This window comes from Amblyraja radiata, chromosome 8 (genome assembly GCF_010909765.2).
Source record: "Amblyraja radiata isolate CabotCenter1 chromosome 8, sAmbRad1.1.pri, whole genome shotgun sequence".
Classification (NCBI taxonomy): Eukaryota; Metazoa; Chordata; class Chondrichthyes; order Rajiformes; family Rajidae; genus Amblyraja; species Amblyraja radiata.
In genome coordinates this window covers 68,036,305-68,059,656 of record NC_045963.1, presented here as the reverse complement: position 1 = coordinate 68,059,656, position 23,352 = coordinate 68,036,305, and the positions used below count along the sequence as shown (strand labels likewise).

Here is a 23,352-nt window from a genome sequence, read left to right as displayed (position 1 = left end):
GAGATGCTGCCTGACTCGCTGAGTTACTCCAGCATCTTCAAAGGAAAAACTGCTAGAGCTAAGCAGAAGCCCACGATGTGGCAGAAGCATTTGTGGCACCTTCCATCTATTCCTCCACACTGTTCTGCAAATGAAGGGTGCGGTGAAATGCCAACAGATGCCCTGCCAGAATGCAGGTCCTTCCAGTCGCTGAGTATGCAGGAAGATAGAAGCAGGAGCAGGCACTAAACCTCCTAGTCAAAACATCCAAAACAAAATATGCAATTTGAAATTACAGATGCTTGTGCAAACACTGAGCATGAAGTGTTAAGAACATGTGTTTAGTTTATTGTCACGTGTACTGAGGTACAGTGAAAAGCTTCTGTTGTGCACTAACTAGTCAGCGGAAAGACAATACACGATTAGAATGGAGCCATTCGCAGTGGTCAGATGCATGATAAAGGGAATTATGTTTAGTGCAAGATAAAGTTCGATCAAAGGTAGTCCGAAGGTCTCCAATGAGGTAGATAGTAGTTCATGACTGCTGTATATGAGTCCCACCAAAAGCTTCAGATTTTAACGGATACAATCCTGAGCTGAAGTTTGGACAGGGCTGTTGTACAAAGGTTACCCCACCAATCCTAAATGAGACACAGAGCTGTGCTGGTAACTGCACCTTCATGGGAACAAAGATTGCAGTTAGGAGGTTGATGCAAGGAATGGGTAATGGGTAAAGAATTGGGCAATGGGTGCTGGGAAGATCTACAGAGGAAGAGGAGAAGGGGGAAAATTGAGACTCGCTTATGATGCTGTGTCATAAAAGTTATTATACGGGGGCTGTCTGTAGAGTCTTAACAGTTCTAAAACGGAGGTATGTGAAGGTGTGGTTTAAAACGTCACCTATCCATGTTCTCCAGAGAGGTGCCTTGACCCGCTGAGTTTCTCCAGCACTTTGTGCCTCATTTTGTGGTTTATCATCCTTTGTCCCTGACCTCAGTAGTTGCGAGTCCCAATCTGCGAGTGTTTATGTTTGTAGGATAGTGCTTATCACACAACATTGTCTGCAGAAGAGTTGCAGACAGCAGCCTCTGATGTGGAGATCATGAATGGTGCTGCATCTCCACAGGAACCCTCCGAGTCTTCGTTGGGAGACCAGGCCTCGTCCAAGCTCGATGACCTTCAGCGATCCTGGGAAACGCTGAAGAATGTGGTAAGTTTGGGCAATGTTTTGTGCTTCCTTTCTCCATCCGAGTACTTGTCCCTGCTCATTCCCTGGCCAAGAGTGGGAGCTGACCATCACGGCCTGTAACGGAGACAAAGGCACGCTTCTTGGCGAAGTCCTCTCCATGGCAGGCAAGATGGACATTTGTTGTCCATCCATTCCCTCCTGAAAAGCTGCTGTTGCTGTGGTGCCCTCTTTAAATTATAAGTTCATTAGGTATAGGTGCAGAGTTAGGAGCATTCGGCCCATCTTCTACTCTGCCATTCAATCATGGCTGATCTGTCTGTCCATCTCAACCCCATTCTCCTGCCTGTTTACTGCGATCAAAGGCTTGCTGGATGTATGAGTGGACCTCTACAGATGCCAGACGCTAGGAACTACAGTACAAAACATAAACACAAAGTGCTGGAGTAACTCAGTGGGTCAGGCAGCATCTCTGGAGGGCTTTTAATGTGTTTTGACTTATTGTAGTAGGGGGGAAGAAAGCTGGAAAAAAGATGCTGCCTAACCTGCAGAGTTACCTAGCATTTTGTGTTTTTTTGTAAACCAGCATCTGCAGTTCATTGTGACTATCACTTTGTTTCGCATCCATCACTTTTCCTGCGTTCTCTCCCCTACTGCAATTAATTTGAAGGAGGGCCCTGACCTGAAACATCACCTATCCTTGTCCTCCACAAATGTGTTCGTACAGTAAAAATAGAAGGTTCCTTTCCCTATAACGGACAACACTGAAACAGGCTCTCCCCAGCCGTCACAAGGAATAGAAGACATAAAAGAAGAAGGTAGAACAGTACAGCCCTTCTGCCGACAATGTTTTGTGCCAAACATGGTACCAAGTTAAACTGATCTCATCTGCCTGTACATGATCCATATCCCTCTCTTCCCTGCACTTAACGTGCCTATCTAGACGCCTCTTAAATGCCACTATCGTGTCCACCACCAAGCCAGGTGTGTGTTTCAAGCATCCACCACCCTCTGGATAAAAATGAAATTGCCCGACACATCTCCATTAAACTCTATGCCATTGCGTACAAACCTATCCACAAATAGAATTAAATTAACACTAGCACATTGATGCAGACTGCAAATTCGCGTTGAGGACTGAGTTGGAGATATTGGCATCATTATCTGCGATAAAGTTGTTATTTTCTGCGGTGACTTGTTACTTTAGCGACATTGTCACGTGGAAACAGAAGCAGATGAAAGATGTGTCTTTTAAATGAACACATTGCTGCAGGATTTCCTTTCCAGCTTGCAGCTTGAATGAAAGATTCAGCTCAAACACTGGGGCACCATCAACACTTTGGGAGTGGAATTTAAGCCAATCTTTGGTGAATGTTAAAGCAGCCACAGCCAGACGTAAAAACAGCTTTTATCCACGAGTGGTAGCTCTACTCAATAACCAAAAGTATGTCGCCTCATTTTGCTCTGGTATGTTTAAACATGTAATTAAATGTGAATTAAACATTAAACATGTTTAATTCACATGTTTAAACTGTAATGTTTTATTATTAATGTTTTATGTGTCATTCTTAATTGTTACTGTATGTCGTGTTGTTGCTTGTGAATGGAGCACCAAGGCAAATTCCTTGTATGTGTACATACTTGGCCAATAAACTTATTCATTCATTCATGTTAGGTTTAGTCCGAGATGTGCATTCTTGCCGAAGGTATCTGTCTGCAATATATTTAACGCGTTTCAAAGTTATTTTTGGTGAAAGCTTGTGTGTGTGTGTGTTATGTGTTATGTGTGTGTGTAAGTAAGAAGCAAGTACGTGTGCCTCTTCTCAATGGTGTTGCCTTGGGAGGAACACCTATCCTCCATTAGGGAATTATTCCATTACATAGCTTTTCCCACTGGCCCACCGTTCCGGGGAAGGTGTTTCTGGTCAATGGGTTCTGGAGTGAATGCTGTGAACATGTTACCTGGCCACGCAGTGCGTAAGTGAACCTCTCTCCCTGTTGGCAGATCAGCGAAAAGCAGCGCACCCTTTACGAGGCGCTGGAACGGCAGCAGAAGTATCAGGACTCCGTGCAGTCGGTGTCGACCAAGATGGAGCTGATCGAGGGGAAGCTCGGCGAGTCGCTCCTTGCAGGCGAGAGTCACGACCTCCAGATGGCTGCACAGCAGGTATGCATGTCCGTGTTTAATCTAGCGTCCTTCCGCTGCTGGATGCTGGGGGGCAGGGTGTGGTGGAGACGCCCCCCCAGACAGAGAGGATCTCACCCCAAGTTGGGGTGGCAAAGTAGCACATGAGTGGCAAGGGTGCCGGGTATAATGATATTTTTTTCCACGCGCAGTAGCTCTACTCAATAACCAAAAGTCTAGCCTCCTTTTGCTCTGGTATTTTAATTAATTCACAAGTTTAAACTATAATGTTTTATTCTTAAAGTTTTATGTTTTATTCTTAATTGTTTACTGTATGTCGTGTTGTTACTTGCGAGCGGAGCACCAAGGCAAATTCCTTGTATGTGTAGATAATTGGCCAATAAACGTATTCATTCATTCATTCATTCATTCATTCATTCATTCATTTCTGTGAACGCTACCAAATACAACACTGATGAATGTATGCGGAGCCTCTGAGAATGTCAGGAGAATTTTTGCACCGTTCTTGATTTGTATGTGTTTATTAAATTTGAATATTGTTTATTTTGATATTTTTTTTTAAATGTAAATGCCCCTGATTAGTTTGATCAGTGGACTGCCCTCAAAGAGGCTCATCTCTAAATCACTGATGGTCTCTGCTCTCTGAAACACTGGCACAGCTCAATGTTGAGCTCGGCGTCCCGAGGGTTTCCATAGACTCACGTCTCAACGGGTGTTTGTCATGTTTGTGTCCCAGGGACTGATGGAGGAGATCGTGACCCTTCAGGACGAGATCAACGAGCTGCAGGTCTGCTTTGCCGAAGAGCTGGTGTCGGACACGGTGGATGCCGACACTGCCGACCAGCTGGCCATGCAGTCCACACTGACCGTCCTGGCCGAGAGAATGGCCACCATCAGGATGAAAGCCTTGGGGAAGAAGCAGCTTCTGGAGGTTTGCGGGCTCTCGGTTTACTTTCTTGAAGGCTTGTGCTTTTTAGACAGAGCCGTGGACTGCGGACAGAATGAGACACTTGGCAGAGTGGTCCTTCAGAGTAGATCAAGGGCGGCACTGTGGCACAGCGGTAGGTGTTGCTGCGTTGCAGTGCTAGTGACCCGGGATCAATCCTGTCTACGGGTGCTGTCTGTACGGGGTTGGTTAAAAGAGATAAAGTGTTTACAGGGATAATGGTGCAAGGCAAAATGGTGTCAATGATTTAAGTTAAAGGAACATTTCATATCGTAGAAACAAGGAACTGCAGATGCTGTTTAATGCACAGAAGGACACAAGGTGCTGGCATAACTCAGCAGGTCGGATGGCATAGTGAGGAACTCGGTCTGAATAAGGGTCTCCATCCGAAACGTCACCTATCCATTTTCTCCAGGGATGCTGCCTGACCTGCTGAGTGTCCTGAAAGTTTCCTGTGAAATGCTAAATGTAGCAGAGTTGTGACCTGTATCTGTTGTGTGAGGACACGGGCTTGGTGGTAATGATACAAGGTAGTTAAACAAGAGATCTGGAAACAAGAGATGCTGTTCCTCAAGACCTTCTTTACCATCATTGATATGTAATGGGAAGAAGTAGGAGTCGGGGGGGGGTGATTTAAAATGGCGACTGGCTGTTAGCTTGGTTGGCGGTGGGTCAGAGCAGATCGATGGGCTTGAAGACTAGGATGCAAGGTTTAATAAAAACACCCACTCACCTGTGAATCTTTTAACAAAAAGGATCCCGTCTTCTCCTTTAGGAGAGGTTGAATGACCAGGTGGAAGAACAGCGGCAGATCCAAGCCCTGCAAATGTATCGCAGTGAGGCCGATGAGCTGGACAACTGGCTGCAGATGACAAAGGCCGCACTGGACACTGCTCTTGAAGTCCCCGGAGAGCACATGGACATGGAGGATCAGCTGACCGACTGTCAGGTATTGGTTTAAGCTTGGAGAACTTCAAAGAGCAGCACGGTGGCGCAGCGGTAGAGTTGCTGCCTTCCAGTGCCAGCGACCCAGGTTCGATCCTGACCACGGGTGCTGTCTGTGCGGAGTTTGCACGTTTTCCTCGTGACCGCGTCGGTTTTCTCCGAGTGCTCTGGTTTCCTCCCACACACCGAAGACGTACAGGTTTGCAGGTTAATTGGCCTCGGTAAAAGTATAAATTGTCCCTCGTGTGTAGGATCTTAATGGTTGGCGCAAACTCGGTGGGCCAACGGGCCACACTGTATCTCTAAAGTAAATAAAGTGAAGTAAACTCTTATCTGTTTGCGCATAATCCATATCTCTCCATTCCCTCCATATCCACATACACATATCTTGAAGTCTCTGAAATGCCACCGGATGAACTTCATGAACCTCATCATGAAGGATAAATGATGAGGACTAAATGTTGGCCAGGGCTTCCAGTCAATAATCTGTGGACCTACTTGATGAAGTAGGATGTTACCTCAATACAAAAAGTTTGTTCATAATTTTTAGGAGCATTCAGCCCATAGTTTACTCCGTCATTCAATCATGGATGATCTATCTTGTCCTCTCAACCCCATTATCCTGCCTTCTCCCCTTCATCCCTGACATCCTTACTAATCAAGAATGTCAATCTCCACCTGCAAAATACTCAATGACTTGGCCTCATTATGACTGGTTTATGGGCCGTGATTCAGATTGCTGTGAGTTGTGTTTATGTGGTGGGTGGGCCTCGGGAGCGGGTTCGGTGTGCTGCTCTGTCTATATTGGGAAGCAGGCTGAGTTGCCTCTCTTTCTCTTCCTCGGCTGCAGAACATACTGATGCAGATTGAGCGGAAAGTGGCCTCCGTGTCTGAGCTCTCCGTCAACAGCGAGAACCTGCTCATGGAAGGGAAGCCCCAGACGCGGGAACAAGCCGAGCACCTGACGGACAAACTCCGCAACCTGAAGGGGAGCTTGGTGGAGCTGCAGAAACTGCTGCAGGACAAAAGGATCGGAATCAAAGTAAGGCTGGGGATGAATCTCATCCCCTTGCTAACCCCCATTACACACTTTGTCCACTCTCAGCGCAGTCGAGCTGCTTTATGAGGCACAGCAGCGCAGCCGGTCGAGCCCCTGCCTCACAGCGCCAGTGTCCCAGTTTCGATCCTGACTTCAGGTGTTGTCTGTCTGTGTGGAGTTTGCACGTTCTCCCTGTGGCCGCCTGGATTTCCTCCGGGTGCTCCGGTTTCATCCCACATCCCAAAGATGAGTGGGTTTGCTGATTAATTGGCGTTTGTAAATTGCTCCTTGTGTGTAGGGAGCTGTGGGATAACATGGAACTAGTGTGAACAGGTGATTGATGGTCGGTGTGGACTCAGTGGGGCAAAGGGCTTGTCTCCATGCTGTATCTTTAAACTAAACTAAAGCCTGTCTGCCCTACCCTGCCATGCGTGAGCAACCTCCACAGACACTTTACCACACAGCTTGTGCTCATTTGTTTGAGGTTGCTAAAATACCCCTGTAGATCTGGCATTGTGGTTAGATGATGATGTGGGGACTAGTTAGTCAAAGGATTGGCTTGATTTGACAAATACCAGCTTACTTTAATACCAGACATCCGGTTCAATTGTTCCTTATTGTCACATGTAGCTAGGTACTGAGAAATGCATTGTTTTTGCTTCCAATACACAAACAGTCGTCACATTTCTGGCGCTGGCAAAGTTACAAAAGTACTCACTAGAGTCATAGGTAATCTACCTTCGATTTAAACCAGCATCTGCAGTTCTTTCCTACTCAGTAGAGGCATGTTGATCCCTCTTTGCTCTCCGTGGCACCCAACTGCCGGGTGCCTCGTGACTCTCGACAGCTCTCCCTTTCCGGGACCCTCCTTGTACGTCCTCGGCCCGACCGCCTCTCCGCAACCCGTCCACGTCCGGCCGCTGGGTCTGCTCTTGCACGGTACCGCGGCGCTCGCCAGGAGCTTCCCTTCTGTGCCGCTGCGACACCCACCGGGAGCTGCCCTTGCTACGATTCACAGCCCACAGCCACTGACTTTACTGTCTCCACTATAGACGACAGGTATTGTTTTAAGGGCTGCTTGCGTTCAGTGTCTCGCCTATGTTTGCAGTCCTGCTCAGTCTGGTGCACAGACAGGATGGGTACACAAAATGAAAGGAGTAGAGTACACCGTTGTTAAAAGCTATGATGCAACAAATGTCAGTGAGTCTATAATTCCCTGAACATTACAATCAACATCCGCACTGCAAATGCAGATTTCTGTTCTAAACTAAGTCTGGGTGAGTCATACAGCGTTGAAACAGGCCCTTCAGCCCAACCTTCCCACACCGGCCAACATATCCCATCTACACTAGTCCCACCAGTGTTTGACCCATATCCCACTAAACCTGTCCTATCCATGTACCTGTCTAAATGTTTCTTAATGTGGCGTTTGTGTGACCTGTTTGAGCTGTAATTTCTATCTAATACATCGTACACTTAGACATGAAATTGATGGTTCTCCCCCCCCCTCCCCCTCCCCAGCTCCTGTTCCCTCCGTTGCTGCAACAAAAGCTTTTCTCTGTATCCCCGGTACACATGACAACAATAAACCTGAACCTCATCACTACATAATCTGCCCAGCTCCTCCGGTTTCTCAGTCACGCTACTTGCTCTCAGTTTGAAGCTTGTGATGATTTTGCGTGTAAATCAATGAAATGTCACAGTGCAAACTTGGTCATGTTCTGAGCCCTCGGTTATGCAGATGTGCATGGATCAACGAGGGAAGTTAGTGTTATCCCAGCCAAGCAGTAAAAGACATTGCTGAGTTCAATCTATTATGATGATTTCATATACATGGAAATTTATACATTAAAACAAGGGTTCCCAACCGGCTAAATTTCGCTGACCCAGGGGGTAAACTTGTTGATTCTGGATTTGTACATATTTTTTCCCATTGACTGACTGTGTTTGGTTCTGGTATACCGGTATTTGTTCATCATTATTTGTTCATAAATAAGTGAAGTAACATTGTTATGTGCTATTAAAGTTGCCAGGGGTAAATGGGACCGAAACGGTTGGGAACCCCTGCATTTAAAAAAAAAAAAGGTTATTCAGCTTCCTGAGCCGACCTAGTCTGGTGTGCTGATCTCATTGAGGGTTGGGTTCAGTTTAGTTTACTATTGTCCCATGTACTCGAGTATAGTGAAAAGCTTTTGTTTGTGTGGTATTCAGTCAAAAAAATAATCAAACACAAATACAACCAAGCCGTTCACAGTGCATAGATAAAGGGTACAGGGTCCAACATTTAAAGCAAGATATAACTCTGAATATATAAGTAGGTTTAGAGATACGTAGTTCAAAAGTCTCCAATGAGATAGATGGAAGGGTCCTGTCTGATCCCGATCACTCCCACATTTTGGTAGTATAGTGGTTATGTTATTGAGCTTGTTTATCCCCAGAACTGCAGCAATAATTCAGAGTACATAAGTACATAAGATGTAGGAGCAGTATTAGGCCATTCGGCCCATCAAGTCTACTCCGTCATTCAATAAAATTATAAAAGGACTGGACAAGCTAGATGCAGGAAAAAAAAATTCCCAATGTTGGGCGAGTCCAGAACCAGGGGCCACAGTCTTAGAATAAAGGGGAGGTCATTTAAAACTGAGGTGAGAAAAAACATTTTCACCCAGAGAGTTGGGAATTTATGGAATTCCCTGCCACAGAAGGCAGTGGAGGCCAAGTCACTGGATGGATTTAAGAGAGAGTTAGATAGAGCTCTAGGGGCTAATGGAGGCAAGGGATATGGGGAGGCAGGCAGGCACGGGTTATTGATAGGGGACGATCAGCCATGATCACAATGAATGGCGGTGCTGGCTCGAAGGGCCGAATGGCCTCCTGCACCTATTTTCTATGTTTCTATTAATGTTTCAATTATGGCTGATCTATCTTGCCCTCTCCAATGCATTCTCCTGCCTTCTCCCTATAACCCATGGCACCCGTACTAATCAAGAACCTGTCAAGAGGGTGAATTTGGATCCCAAGATGACACTTTGAGAAATGAATTTGTTTTTTAGAAATAATACCATAAGGGAGACGAGCAGGAGTTGGTCATACATTCTCAGCTATTCCACTATTCAATACATTTGGCTGATATTTGACCTTGACTCATTTGTTCCTGCCCATAACCCTCCACATCTCTATTGTTCAAGTGTGGGGCACCATGCTCAGACCAGGTATCTTAATAGGGTGGTCTGGCTGGGCTCATTGAAGCCGAAGGGCTCGACATCAAGTTCTCCAGCCCTAGGCAACTCAGCATAATCATTGACCAGTCACTCGCTTTTCTTCCCTCTTATCCCAGTGGCACAACGGTAGAGTTGCTGCCTTTTACAGCACCAGAGACCCAGGTTCAATCCTGACTATGGGTGCTGTCTGTACGGAGTTTGCACTTTCTCCCTGTGACTGCGTGGGTTTCCCATGGGTGCTCCGGTTTCCTCCCTAGTGTGTAGGATACAACCAGTGTACGGGTGATTGATGGTCAGCGTGGACTCGGTGAGCCAAAGGCCTGTTTCCTCTGTAGCTTTAAACTAAACTAAGAACAATTGAACCATTGAAGCCTATAACATTTGAGGCTCTTCTATCTTTAAAAAAAATAATGCATTCAGAGCAAACAAAAAGAGAGTTGGAGTTGAGATGTTGGGAGCGATGGGCTAACCGTGTGCTTTTCTTTTAATAAAGGATGGTGTGGATCAGGAGAAGGAGGATATGGAAATGGATTCCACGCTCCATGCAAGCCCCAATTTCCAAGAATGGCTGGTTCAAGCACGAGCCACTCGCTACCAAAACCAGCAGAACAGTCTGCAGAGACAGAAGGCGAGTAGCTCACAGGTCAAAGATTGTCCTAAGTTCATGTTATCGGAGCAGAATTAGATCATTTGGCCCGTCAAGTCTACCCCCGCCATTCAATCTGATGGCACATTGTAGGCACTCCTGTAGAAGGGCATTTGGTCATGCGATCTTGATGTGAAAGCAAAGATAGACACAAAAAGCTGGAGTAACTCTGCGGGTCAGGCAGCATCTCTAGAGAAAAGGAATAGGTGACGTTTCGGGTCGAGACTCTTTTTCAGACTGTGTGAAGGAACGTTCTGACCCGAGACGCCACCTATTCCTTTTCTCCAGAGATGCAGCGTGGCCCGCTGAGTTACTCCAGCATTTTGTATCTATCTTTGGTGTAAACCAGCATCAGCCGTTCCTTCCTACACACTTGATGTGAAAATAGTTAGATGCTGATAAAAATGTAGCTACAAAATGCATAATGCAGAAGCTGGAAATAAGGAATGATAAAGTTGGAAGCACTTACCAAGATGATAGAAACAGAAAATAGGTGCAGGAGTTGGCCATTCGGCCCTTCGAGTCTGCACCGCCATTCAATATGATCATGGCTGATCATCCAACTCAGTATCCTGTACCTGCCTTCTCTCCATACCCCATGATCCCTTTAGCCACAAGGGCCACATCTAACTCCCTCTTAAATATAGCAAGAATATGATCTGCTAGAAGAGAGGATATAAGTGGACCTCTTGCACAGACGTGGATGTGGACTCTGCAGGCAAAATGAGAGCATATCTGTTTGTTTGTTGAAGGCGCTGTTTGCTCTTATTTCATTATAGTTGAGGCTGATTGTGTATGACTATGTCCACAGGAGCTGGAACAGCAGCTTGCAGAGCAGAAGAATCTGCTACGGTCGGTAGCAAGCAGTGGAGAGAAGATCCTGACTCAGCAAAGCAGTGTGGAGGCTCTGGGTGAGGAGCAGAGATCACAGGGCAGGTGAGCACCCATTGGTTTCTGCGTCTGTGACCCGAGTCCTCGTCCTTCATTTTAAATGGAGGCTCTAAGCCAGTTTATTCTCACTAGACTAACATTGTAAGATAAGTGGGCGGCGCAGTGGCACGGCATAGAGTTGCTGCCTTACAGCGCAGAGACCCGGGTTCGACTCCGACCACGAGTGCTGTCTGTTGGGAGTTTGTACGTTCGCCCTGTGAACGCGTGGGTATTCTCCGGGTGCTCCGGTTTCCTCAGGTTTGTAGGTTAATTGCCGTCTGTAAATTGTAAATTGATGTTCGCGCGTAGGATAGTGCTCATGTACAGGGTGATCGCTGATAGGCGCAGGCTCTGGGGGCCAAAGTGCCTGTTTCCACGCAGTATCTGTAAAATCTAAAAGCCGAGTTCCAATAAATCATTTTTGTTGACAACATGTACAGAGGGAACTTGTATTGCAAGTTCACAACTTCCTGAGTAGAACAATGTTGGCAGATAACATGGGAAATAAGGCATTTTTTTAATTTATCCATTTATTCATTTATTTATTTGATTCTTTATTTCGAACAGAATAAAAGAATAAAAAGCAAGTGTGAAACAGCATACAAAAAACAAAACAAGAATATTTATAAAGTGTCATAAACAATATCTATAAAAATAATAAATATATAAATAAATCGTATGTGTCCGAAAAGGACCAGGAAGAAGCCAAAGCTTATTAATTCCCACCCCTTATTCAACTGCTTGTAATTATCTTATACAAATTTAGCAGCTATATGTACACCATATGTACACCAGCAGCTATATGTACACCAAATTATTTACATTTATACACTAATCAAATATTTACAAAGCCACACAAAAAAGAGAGAAAAAAAGAAAAAAACCCTCATACAGTATCTGAGATATATACAACCCATCCCTATAATCACCCTTCCCAATACAATCAGTATAACAAATATTCCACTCACAATCACCTATCCTCATCCCAATATCCTTTAAAAAAAAGTGTTTTTGTACATCTTTGTTTGTGCTAAGTTTTATCTCCTGTTGGGGAATGCTTGACTTCATCGGTCAGGATAAAGATTCAGGAGGTTCTGTTGCAGTTGTATAAATCTTTGGTTGGGCCACATTTGCAGTATTGTGAAGATAGACACAAAGTGCTGGAGTAACTCAGCGGATCAGGCAGCATCTCTGGAGAAAATGGTTGGGTGACGTTTCGGGGTCGGGACCCTTCTTCAGCATTGTGTGCAGTTTTGGCCACCCCATTCCAGGAAGGAATGCGAGGCTTTAGATGCAGAAGAGGTTGACTTGGATGGTGACTGGATTGGAAAGTATTAACCACAAGGGAAGTTTAGACAGAATTGATTTTTCTTTTTCTCTCTGGAACCTAAGTAATTGGTTGACAGTTTTATGTTTGTTGTCAGGGCTCATAAAATATCCATTTCCACTGTATTTGCTGATCCACATTAATTAAGATTAGGATTCCAGGTAAAATTGAAGTTTACCTCAGAGCAGAGGTAGTGAAAGATGCTGAGGCGTTCTGCCACCCTTCATCTATATGTACAGCCGTGGCTTCTGTTGAAGGAGGAGAATGTGAAGAAACCTAGGGGCAGGCGGTGGCCTCCAGATCATGGTTCCATCATCAGCTGTTGGAATTTTGTGACTCATTTTGTTATTGTATTATTTGAGTGCTCCCCCGACACATTCCAAGACGACACACTGAGTTACTCCCGCACTTTGTGTTAGGATTGAGAAAGATTTTGCTTTTTATGTCTATATTAGGAGTTGACATTTCTCTCTGTTAGCAGAGACCCACTTCTCTGCAGTTAGCTAAACATAACACAGCCTAAGGAGCATTATATCCTTCAAGCTACCACATTGACCCATTTGTTCTCACCCCATCCATGAAATTCCCTTTGTTCGACCTATCCCTCCCTTATCTGCAGGGTGGCGCAATACTAGAGCGCTTGAGACCCGGGTTCGATCCTGACCACGGGTGCTGTCTGTATCGAGTTTGTATGTTCTCCCTGTGACCACGTGGGTTTTCTCCCCGTGCTCTGGTTTCCTCCCACACTCCAAAGACGTGCAGGTTTGCAGGTTGATTTGGCTTCCTGAAATGTTGTAAATTGTCCCTAGTGTGTAGGATAGTGCTAGTGTACGGGGATTGCTGGCTGGCGAGGACTAGGTGGGCCGAAGGGCCTGATCCATGCTGTGTCTCTCAACTAAACTGAACGAATCTGACACCACCTCTGCAACTGAAGATTAAACCTTTCTTGCTCATTTCTGACAAGGACCTTGGACCCAAAATGGTGACTTCTTTCTCATTGTGCAGGTGCTGCCAGTACTGATGGGCACGGCCTACAATTCTGTTTTTATTTCAGATTTGCATAACCTACATCTATTTATTTTCTGAGTCGGCTGTAATTTACCTGTGTCAGGTGTAGTTAGACCAGTGTTACTTGTCTTTGAGGCTCATCACTACTCTACCCCAGTCCACTTCCTAATCCCTCCTCCACCAACAAGCCAAATCTCGGTGCAGCTTTGTCAGGGACGTGATTTGGTTCAGTGGCAACAAAAGCCAGCAATCGTACGCAGATCCGTACAGCACAGGAACAGGCTCTTCGGCCCGCAATATCCATGCAGAACATGATGCCAAGTCCAACTAATCTCCTCTGCCTGCACCTGGTCCATATGCCTCCATTCGACGCCCATCTCCATACCTGGACAAAACACCACTATCATATCTGCTACAACCACCACCCATGGCAGGGGCACCCACCACTCTCTGTGCGTAAACCAACCTGCCCCGCTCATCTCCTTTAAACGTCACCCCTTTCACCATAAAGCAGTGCTCTCTGGTCTTTGACATTTCCACCCTGGAAAAACAATGTTCCGACTGTCTGCCCTGTCTATGCCTCTCATCATTTTATACAGTTCCATCAGGTCTCCCCTCAGCCTCCAGCGCACCAAGGAAAACAATCCCCAAGTTTGTCCAACCTTTCCTTACAGCTAATGCCTTCTAATCCAGGCAGTATGTTTGGATTAGAAGGTATTAATGCCTCACACAAGGACCATCTATAAATTGTGCAGGGAAAGAGCACATGGAACTGTGACCCTGCAGGGAGTTGACATGTTGCTGGTCGTAAGATCATAAGTGATAGGAATAGAATTAAGCCCCTCAGCTCATTAAGTCTACTCCGCCATTCAATCATGGGTGATCTATCTCTCCCTCCTAACCCCATTCTCCTGCCTTTTCCCCCCCATAACCTCTGACACCCAGGTCACCTCTGTCATCCTGGTCTCGAGGAAGGGTGGGCCAAACCTAGACAGTAGTCAGAAGATAGACACAAAATGCTGGAGTAACTCAGCAGGTCAGGCAGCATCTCGGGAGAGAAGGAATAGGTGACGTTTACAGTTGACATGGCGAGTCTGAAGAAGGTCTCGACTCAAAACGTCACCTATTCCTTTACTCCCGAGATTGCTGTCTGACCCGCTGAGTTACTCCAGCATTTTGTGTCTATCTTCGGGTGTAAACTAGCATCTGCAGTTCCTTCCTCCACATCTAGGCAGCAGTCAAATGTTTTTCTGAGGAGCCTGTTCATCGCCAGTTGGGGAATGAGGAGAGGACACCACTGACTTTTCCTCTCCTGTTTTTTTTATCTCAGCGAGGCTGCCCAGCAGGGATCTCTATCGCAGGAGCTGGGTTTTGAGGGGGAGAAGGTCTTCGCGTTGCAGCAGCTGCGAATGAAATGGCAGAATCTCCATAAAGAGACCAGCAACAAGCAGAAGATGTTCGAAAATACACTGGAGCATCAGGTAACTCCAACACACAGCGTCTCCTCTGCTCACAAACTTCTAGTTGAATGAAATTGAACTTGTACAGTACCTTTCTCAGTGCTAGTAACTACCAAGTACTTAACGTCAATGAAGACCCCTTTAAGTGCGGTTACAATGTTGAAGCTCGGCAGCTGATTTAAGCAGAGTTTAGTGTGGTAATGTGTACTGGGTGATCGCTGGTTGGTGCTGACTCAGTGGGCCGAAGGGCCTGTTTCCACGCTGCCTCTCTAAAAGTCTAAAGTGTGCCGGTGTCGTAGTAATTGTAACACCTGATGGAATGCCGTATTGTATCAGCTTTGTTTGACTTTGTTTCACCCAGAGAGTTGTGAATCTGTGGAATTCTCTGCCTCAGAAGGCAGTGGAGGCCAATTCTCTGGATGCTTTCAAGAGAGAGTTAAGGGCCTGTCCCACGAGCATGCGACTGCATGCGGCAAGCGCGACCTAACGTGGTCGCTTGAGCCGTATGGCCTCGCCGGGCCGGTCCCACTTCGATCGCCGGAGCCGTATGGAGTTGTGCGGCGCTGGTCCCGACATCGCGCGGGGCTCCGAAAAACTGACACTGTCCAAAAATTCAGCGCGGCAACGGCCTGCCGACCCGCAGCCGCATTCAGGCCGTACTCACCGCCTCGACGGGCGTGCACAGAGTCTCTACGCCGTACGCAGCGTCTTGACGGTGCACGCCTAGCGCGAACTTCCCGCGGACTTCGCTCGAAGTTAACGTCAACTCGTATGGGATCACTCGACCTCCGCGCGGCCCCTGCTTCCGGTTTGGTCGCGCTCGCCACATGCAGTCGCATGCTGGTGGGACAGGCCCTGTACGGGGATCACTCGACCTCCGCGCGGCCCCCGCTTCCGGTTTGGTCGCGCTTGTCGCATGCTCGTGGGACAGGCCCTTTAGATGGAGCTCTTAAAGACAGCGGAGTTAGGGGATATGGTGAGAAGGCAGGAACGGGGTACTGAATGTGGATGATCAGCCATGATCACAGTGAATGGCGGTGAAAGGTCGAATGGCCTATTCCTGCACCTATTGTCTATTGACTGCAGTCTGAGCTACACTTGTATTTTGAAAATGATTTCTTCGTTGTGTAACATTAGCAGGTGTATGGATTGGCTGGCGGGGTATCGAGTGGAATGGCTTTATTCAAAGGGGAATCTCAGACGTCGGACAAGTCCCTAGAAGCTGTCAAGTTCCTGTTGACTGACCTGAGCGAAGCTTTCAGAGATCTTTCCTCGCAGGTACGGTCTCACCCAGGCCTCTCACTTGTTTCTGTTGGAAAGGATTTTGGGTGGAAGCAACAAAAAAACGATTGCCGGTCATTGTTCACCTCTGTCCGCAGGGTAACGATGCTGAGGAACAGAGTCTTGCTCTGGAGCAGAAGCTGTTTGATGGTGCGTCAGCTGCCTGCCACTGGATGGACAGTGTCGAAGACCACATCTTTACCAGCGTGAATTTTCTCCTGGAAAAACTTGAAGCACACTTGAACCACGAAGAGGTGAGAAATTGTCAGTGTCACCGATATTTGAGGTGAATATCTGGAGAGGGTTCCCGACTCAAAACGTCACCTATCCATCCCCTCCTGAGATGTCACCTGACCCGCTGTGTTACTCCAGTTTTACTCAGGATTTCAACAGATGCAGTTCCTGGTGTCTCTCATTAATATTTGAGTTGATAGCGAATAGATTTGATCACAGCATGGAAGAGAATTTGGCAGAGGTGAGGCAGGACTTGTGTTTACATGTGGATTGTTGTTTCCTTTTGTGTAGACACAAGTTTGGGAGAGACAAGAAGTAAAGACAGAGGCAGATAAACGCGACTGGGAACAGATCTCTCAGCCTTTCTTGTCAGCAAAGAAAGTTAATGGGGCAGCTCATTCACTATCCTGAATTTGTTTACTTGAGTTTATTGTCATGTATACCGAGGTACAGTGAAAAGCTTTTGTTGCATGCTATCCAGTCAGCAGAAAGACTGTACTTTGATGAATTCTCTGCATTAGAAGGCAGTGGAGGCCAATTCTCTGGATGCTTTCAAGAGAGGGCTCTTAAAGATAGTGGAGTCAAGGGATATGGAGAGAAGGTAGGAATGGGGTACTGATTGTGGAAGATCAGCCATGATCACAATGTATGGCAGTGCTGGCTTGAATGGCCTAATGGCCTCCTCCTGCACCTATTGTCTACTGTCTATACATGATTACAATCAAGCTTTCCACAGATAACAATTAAAAACATGGCGATACTTTGTGTACTGCCTCGGTGAAGTCTACTATTCTCACACTACAATCATTGCAGTTTTGCAATTATTTATGATTGATTTTACTGAATTGCTTGCAATTTCACTATATCTAGGCGTATGCAAAGTTTCAGTTCAGTTTATTGTCACCTGTACCAAGGTACAGTGAAAAGCTTTAAATTGCGTGCTATCTAGTCAGCGGTAAGACAATACTTGATTACAATCAAGATGTCCACAGTGCACAGATGCAGGATAAAGGGAATAATGTTTTGTGCAAGGTAAAATTTGTCCTAGGATAAATTTAGTCCGAGGGTCTCCAATGAGGTAGATAATAGCTCAGGTCTGCTCTCTAGTTATTGATCGGTAGGATGGTTCAGTTGCCTGATGGCAGCTGGGAAGACAACTGTCCCTGAATCTGGAGGTGTGCGCTTTCACACTCCTATACCTTTTCCGCGATGGGAGAGAGGGGTAGGATGAGTTTATTAGGTAGGCTTGTGGATGGTATTAGTTTAGTTTAGAGATACAACATGGAAACAGGCCATTCGGCCCACCAAGTCCACGCTGACCATCAATCATCCGTCCACACTAGTTCTATGCTATCCCACTTCATCATCCACTCCCTACACACTAGGGCAAGTTACAGAGGCCAATTAACCGACAAACCTTCACATCTTATGTGGGAAGAAACCTGCGTTTTAACTACACGCTGCTCCCCGGTTCTGGAGCTGCTGACTATTAAAGCTAGAGCTTTCTACCTCCCCAGAGAGTTCAGCTCAGTCCTCCTTACAGCTGTTTACACCCCCCCACAGGCTGACAAATCTCTAGCCCTGGACGAACTGTATAGGACTATAAATAAGCTGGAGAACTCCCGCCCTGAGGCTGCGTTCATTGTTCTGAGAGACTTCAACAGAGCCAACATGAAGAAGGTTCTCATTAAATACTTCCAACACATCACTTTTCCCACTAGGGGAGCGCAGACCCTGGACCATCGTTACACCCCATTCAGAGACTGCTTTAAGCCCCTCCCCCGCCCTGCTTTTGGTAAGGCTGTTCCATTCAGGCAGAAACTAAAACAGGAAACACTGGTTTCCAGGGACATTTACAAATGAAACAATGAGGCTGATGAGGTCCTTACAGGACTGCTTTGACACAACTGCCTGGCAGATTTTTAGAAACATAGAAAATAGGTGCAGGAGTAGGCCATTCGGCCCTTCGAGCCTGCACCGCCATTCAATGTGATCATGGCTGATCATCCAACTCAGTATCCTGTACCTGCCTTCTCTCCATACCCCCTGATCCCTTTAGCCACAAGGGCCACATCTAACTCCCTCTTAAATACAGCCAATGAACTGGCCTCAACTACCTTCTGTGGCAGAGAATTCCAGAGATTCATTACTCTCTGTGAAAAATGTTTTTCTCGCATTTCGCTGCATCACAGACTACAAAGGGAAAACAGGAGCACTGTTCAGCCTACCGCATCGCTCCCAGACGAGCTTAACACCTTTTACGCCCGGTTCGATGCAGACAACACAGCGCCCATCATGAGTCCACAGGTGTGCAGGGGGACTACCTCACTGACCCTACAAACGGCAGACGTGAGGCGGTCCTTCAAAAAGGTCAACGCCCGCAAAGCTCCAGGGCCGGATGGTATTCCAGGGCGGGCTCTCAGGGCGTGCGCTGATCAACTGGCAGAGGTGTTCACCAACATCTTCAACCTCTCCCTGAGTCAGTCTGTGGTTCCCACCCCCTTTAAAGCATCCACCATCGTTCCTGTTCCAAAGAAACCAGTAACCCCCTGTTTAAATGACTACCGTCCTGTCGCACTGACATCAGTCATCGTGAAGTGCTTCGAGCGGCTAGTCAAAACTCACATCCGCTCCTCTCTCCCTGACACCTTGGACCCTCTTCAGTTTGCGTGTAGACCAAACAGGGCCACGGACGATGCCATCGCCATGGCAACACACACTGCGCTCACCCACCTGGACAAAGGGAGTACATATGCGAGAATGCTCTTCATTGACTACAGCTCGGCATTCACCATTATCATTCCCTCAAAACTCGTTACCAAGCTCATTCATCTTGGACTGGAGATCTCCATCTGCGGCTGGATATTCGACTTCCTGACGGGCAAGGCCCCAGGTGGTGAGAATTGGCAGCCACACCTCTTCCTCACTGATCCTCAACACAGGCACACCACAGGGCTGTGTGCTCAGTCCTCTCCTGTACTCCCTGTTCACGCACGACTATACTGCTAAGCACAGCTCCAACATCATCTTAAAGTTTGCTGATGACATGACCATCCTGGGCCTCATCACAGATATCAATGAGACGGCCTACAGAGAGGAGGTAAAGGCAGGAAAATAACAGTGTCAATGTCAGCAAAACTAAAGAGATGATCGTGGACTACAAGGGACAGCAGGGGAGTGAGCACCTCCCCATCTACATCGGTGATGCTGAGGTTGAAAGGGTCAGCAGCTTCAAGTTCCTCAGTGTGCACATCACTGACGACCTCTCCTGGACACTGCACACGGACACAATAACTAAGAAAGCCCGCCAGCGGCCTTTTTTGCTGAGAAGACTGAGGAAGTTTGGCATGAACGTCAGCATCCTCACAAACTTCTGCAGTTGCACCATCGAGAGAGCCTGCTGACGGGCTGCATCACAGTCTGGTACGGGAACTGTTCTGCCCACAGCCACAACTCACTACAGAGAGTGGTGAAGGCAGCAACTGTGTCCCGGCCATTCAGGACATTTTCCACAGGCGGTACCTGCGGTACAGCATCATCAAGGACCACAGCCACCCAGCACGCAGCCTGTCACCGTCAGACAGACAGATGTTCCGGATAGTCATTGTGGGCTAAAGGGCCTGATCCTATGTTCTCCTCTGGATTCTACATGGAATTCAACAGCACAAATGGTGGAATGTTAAATACGACTGGAGATTGAGACCATAGCTAGTGCGTGAAACTCGGATATCCGAGTTGGGAGTGTTGAGTGTAGAGATAAGGTCCAGCATCAGAACTGAAGGTAGCAATTTGATATAATGTAATAAAAAGGAACTATTTGGTATTTGGTTTATACCAAAGATGTACACAAAATGTTGGAATAACTCATTGTGGTCAGGCAGCATCTCTGGTGAAAATGGATGTGTCATGTTTCGGGTTGGGACTCTTCTTCAGACTGATGAGATGCATCTCCGGAGATGCTGCCTGACCCACTGAGTTACTGCAGCATTTTGTGTCTATCTTTGGTAACAATTTGATGACAGGGCAGCACGGTGGCACTGCGGTAGAGTTGCTGCCTTACAGTGCCAGAGACCTAGGTTCGATCCTTACTACACTACCTGTGACCGCATGGGTTTTCTCGGGCTGCTCCGGTTTCCTCCCACACTCCAAAGACGTGCAGGTTTGTAGGTTATAATGGGCTTCCGTTAAAATAGTAATTTGCCCCTGGTGTGTAGGATAGTGTTAGTGTACGGGGTGATCGCTGGTCGGCGTGGACTCAGTTGCCCGCGCTGTATCTCTGAACTAAACGAAACTTATTTTCTATTTTGTTGCCTAGGGTCTTGCAAAAGAGGTCGAGGAGGTGATTGAAGAAGTAACTGGGAAGAAGGATGAGTTCTTCCTTGTTCTCCCCGAGACTAAAAAGAACCAGGATATCATTGAAGAAACGGTGAGGTGCCTCCAGGACAGGCTCGGCTCGTTAGGATTAACCCTGAAGCATCGCTGCGAGAGGCTCAGAGAGAGACTGCAGCAGCTGATGGAGTACCAAGTAAGTGGAGCGCTGCCTCGTGTTGCTGCGGTGTTACTGGGGTTGCAGCGGAGTCCAGTTCTGCCATTCCCTGCTTGTGGGTTTCATGCATCAGGGCAAGTACGTGCGGCACGGTGGCACAGCGGTTGAGTTGCTGCCTTACAGCGCCAGGGATCCGTGTTCGATCCTGACCATGGCTGCTGTTCTGTATCGAGTTTGTATTTGTATTTTCTCCCCTTGACCGCACGGCTTTTCTCCGGGTGCTCCCCCGTTTTACCCTCTCACTCCAAAGACGAACAGGTTTGTAGGTTAACTGGCTTTGGTAAAAATGGTAAATTGTCCCAAAGTATGTATTATAATGGTAGTGTGCGGGGATCGCTAATCGGTGCGGACTCGGAAGGCTGAAGGACCTGTTTCCGCGCTGTATCTCCAAACTAAACGAAACAATTCTGCACATCATCTCTTTATTTATTTATTTTTTTTTTATTTATTAATTTTTTTATTAGAAGCAATGTACATACATCTCAATCATGATATGCAACATAATACATTTCGTGTACAACTTCTTTTTTTTTAAACTTTAACCAATAATAGAAAAAGAGAAAAGAGAAAGAAGAGACGAATGAGGATAGTAGTGGAGTGTAGTCCGCAGTAGTTGACGTTAAATGAATGATGATGGTTAAGTAAACTGCGCGCTTGAAAGTGAGAAAAAGAAAGAAAAGAAAAAAACGAAAAAAAACAAGGGCCCCAAAGAGAAGATGGCCTTCAGAAAATAAAATAAATAAGTAGAGAATCCAAAGAAGGTAGAGCTAAACAAAAAAGAAAGGGAATGTGCCTAATTCATAACAATTCACACCCATCACCTAGTCCGACCTCTCTGTCCTGGGTCTCCTCCATTGCCAGAGTGAGCAACAGCGGAAATTGGAGGAACAGCACCTCATATTCCGTCTGGGGACCTTGCGTCCGGATGGCATTAACATTGAATTCTCCCAATTTTGCTAGCCCTTGCTGTCTCCTCCCCTTCCTTAACCCTCTAGCTGTCTCCTCCCACCCTCCCATCCGCCCGCCCTCGGGCTCCTCCTCCTCCTCCCCTTTTCCTTCCTTCTCCCCCCCACCCCCCATCAGTCTGAAGAAGGGTTTCGGCCCGAAACGTCGCCTATTTCCTTCGCTCCATAGATGCTGCTGCACCCGCTGAGTTTCTCCAGCAATTTTGTGTACCTTCGATCTTCCAGAATCTGCAGTTCCTTCTTGAATACTTTCCACATCATCTCTACCGCGCAAAAGACACACTTATTTTTTAGAGAGTTGTTCAATTTGATTCTACTCTTTGCATCGAAGCAGCAAGATTTGGAGCAAATTAATACAGTTGGTTTGAAATGAAGCATCTCTCTGCAGTACAGTTGCAATATGTTGACCACGGCACAATGGGAATACTCACAGTTTACATGGGCAGTTCCCATATTTCCCTGTGGCGTGGAATGAATACCCTGTTATCTATACTGGTTCACAGGGCAATCCCATTCCCCTACCACTATTTTCAGTTTTTGCTCACCCATGTTCTCGTCAACTTCTCTCCTCGGGTTCCACTGTTCACCTGCACACTGGAGGCAAAATGCAGTGACTACCGACCCCCACGTTTTTGGGATGTGGGAGGAAGCCGGAGCACCTGGAAGAAACCTGTGGAGGGGGGGGGTCACAAAGCGGACATGCAAACTCCACAAAGGCAGCGCCAGCGGTCAGGTCTCTGGAGCTGTGATGCAGCAAGTCTAGTCGCACCACTCTGGTGTCCCGAGGGCAACTGTGGCTACAGGACCCAGTTACGTGACTCTGGGTGCTGTCTGTGTGGAGTTTGCACGTTCATCCTGAGAAGGCATGGGTTTCCTCTGGGTGATCCCGTTTCCTCCCACATCACAAAGACTACGGGTTTGGAGGTTGATTGGCTTCTGTGAAATTGCCCCTAGTGTGTAGCGAGTTGATGGGAAAGAGGGAAAACATAGAAGTTGTATGAATGGGTGATTTATGGTCAGCATTGAATTGATGGGCCAAAGGTCCTGTATCCATGCTGTATTACTAAACTTTAGTTACGTATTACAGTGCTTGATATGTGCCACTGCAGTCCCACCTTGTAATATGACCCATGCATTTGTCGGACAGTTCCTTTCTTTTGAATGGTTTGTGTGCTTTTTAAGCGTGATTTTGCATTGTTTGTTGACAGACTGAGTTGAAGCTGCTGGTCACCTCCATGGCTGACAGTAAGTATGTCGTCCTACAGAAGCTGACTGAAGCTATGGAGCATCCTGTCACAGAGCAACTGCAGGTAAACAAAGATCTTCTTTCCTTTCCGTGTTCAGGGGCAGCTTCATTCATTTAGTGAAACAGGGCACGAGGATGGATGTGGTGGGAACTGAAGACATTTTATAAAGGATTTAAGTAATTTTGGCATCGCTGCGAAGTGGGACACCCTTCTGCCCGTTGTACTTGTGTGACCCTCGTCGATCAA

General features: G+C 46.8%; 1 protein-coding gene across 13 annotated transcripts in view; it reads left to right on the top strand.

Annotated features, from left to right (window-relative positions):
* Positions 1-23,352, top strand: part of syne1 (spectrin repeat containing nuclear envelope protein 1) — a 440,240-nt gene that overhangs the window by 283,410 nt on the left and 133,478 nt on the right. For 11 of the 13 annotated variants that reach the window (XM_033026154.1, XM_033026164.1, XM_033026166.1 and 8 more), the window contains 12 exons: positions 1,016-1,189; positions 3,171-3,332; positions 4,048-4,242; positions 5,033-5,206; positions 6,053-6,244; positions 9,956-10,090; positions 10,920-11,044; positions 14,704-14,854; positions 15,971-16,111; positions 16,213-16,368; positions 20,664-20,873; positions 23,068-23,169. In XM_033026154.1, the coding sequence (XP_032882045.1) occupies positions 1,016-1,189; positions 3,171-3,332; positions 4,048-4,242; positions 5,033-5,206; positions 6,053-6,244; positions 9,956-10,090; positions 10,920-11,044; positions 14,704-14,854; positions 15,971-16,111; positions 16,213-16,368; positions 20,664-20,873; positions 23,068-23,169 (1,917 nt within the window). The remainder of the gene's footprint in view (positions 1-1,015; positions 1,190-3,170; positions 3,333-4,047; positions 4,243-5,032; positions 5,207-6,052; positions 6,245-9,955; positions 10,091-10,919; positions 11,045-14,703; positions 14,855-15,970; positions 16,112-16,212; positions 16,369-20,663; positions 20,874-23,067; positions 23,170-23,352) is intronic. The other 2 variants (XM_033026161.1, XM_033026158.1) reach the window with 1 other exon arrangement.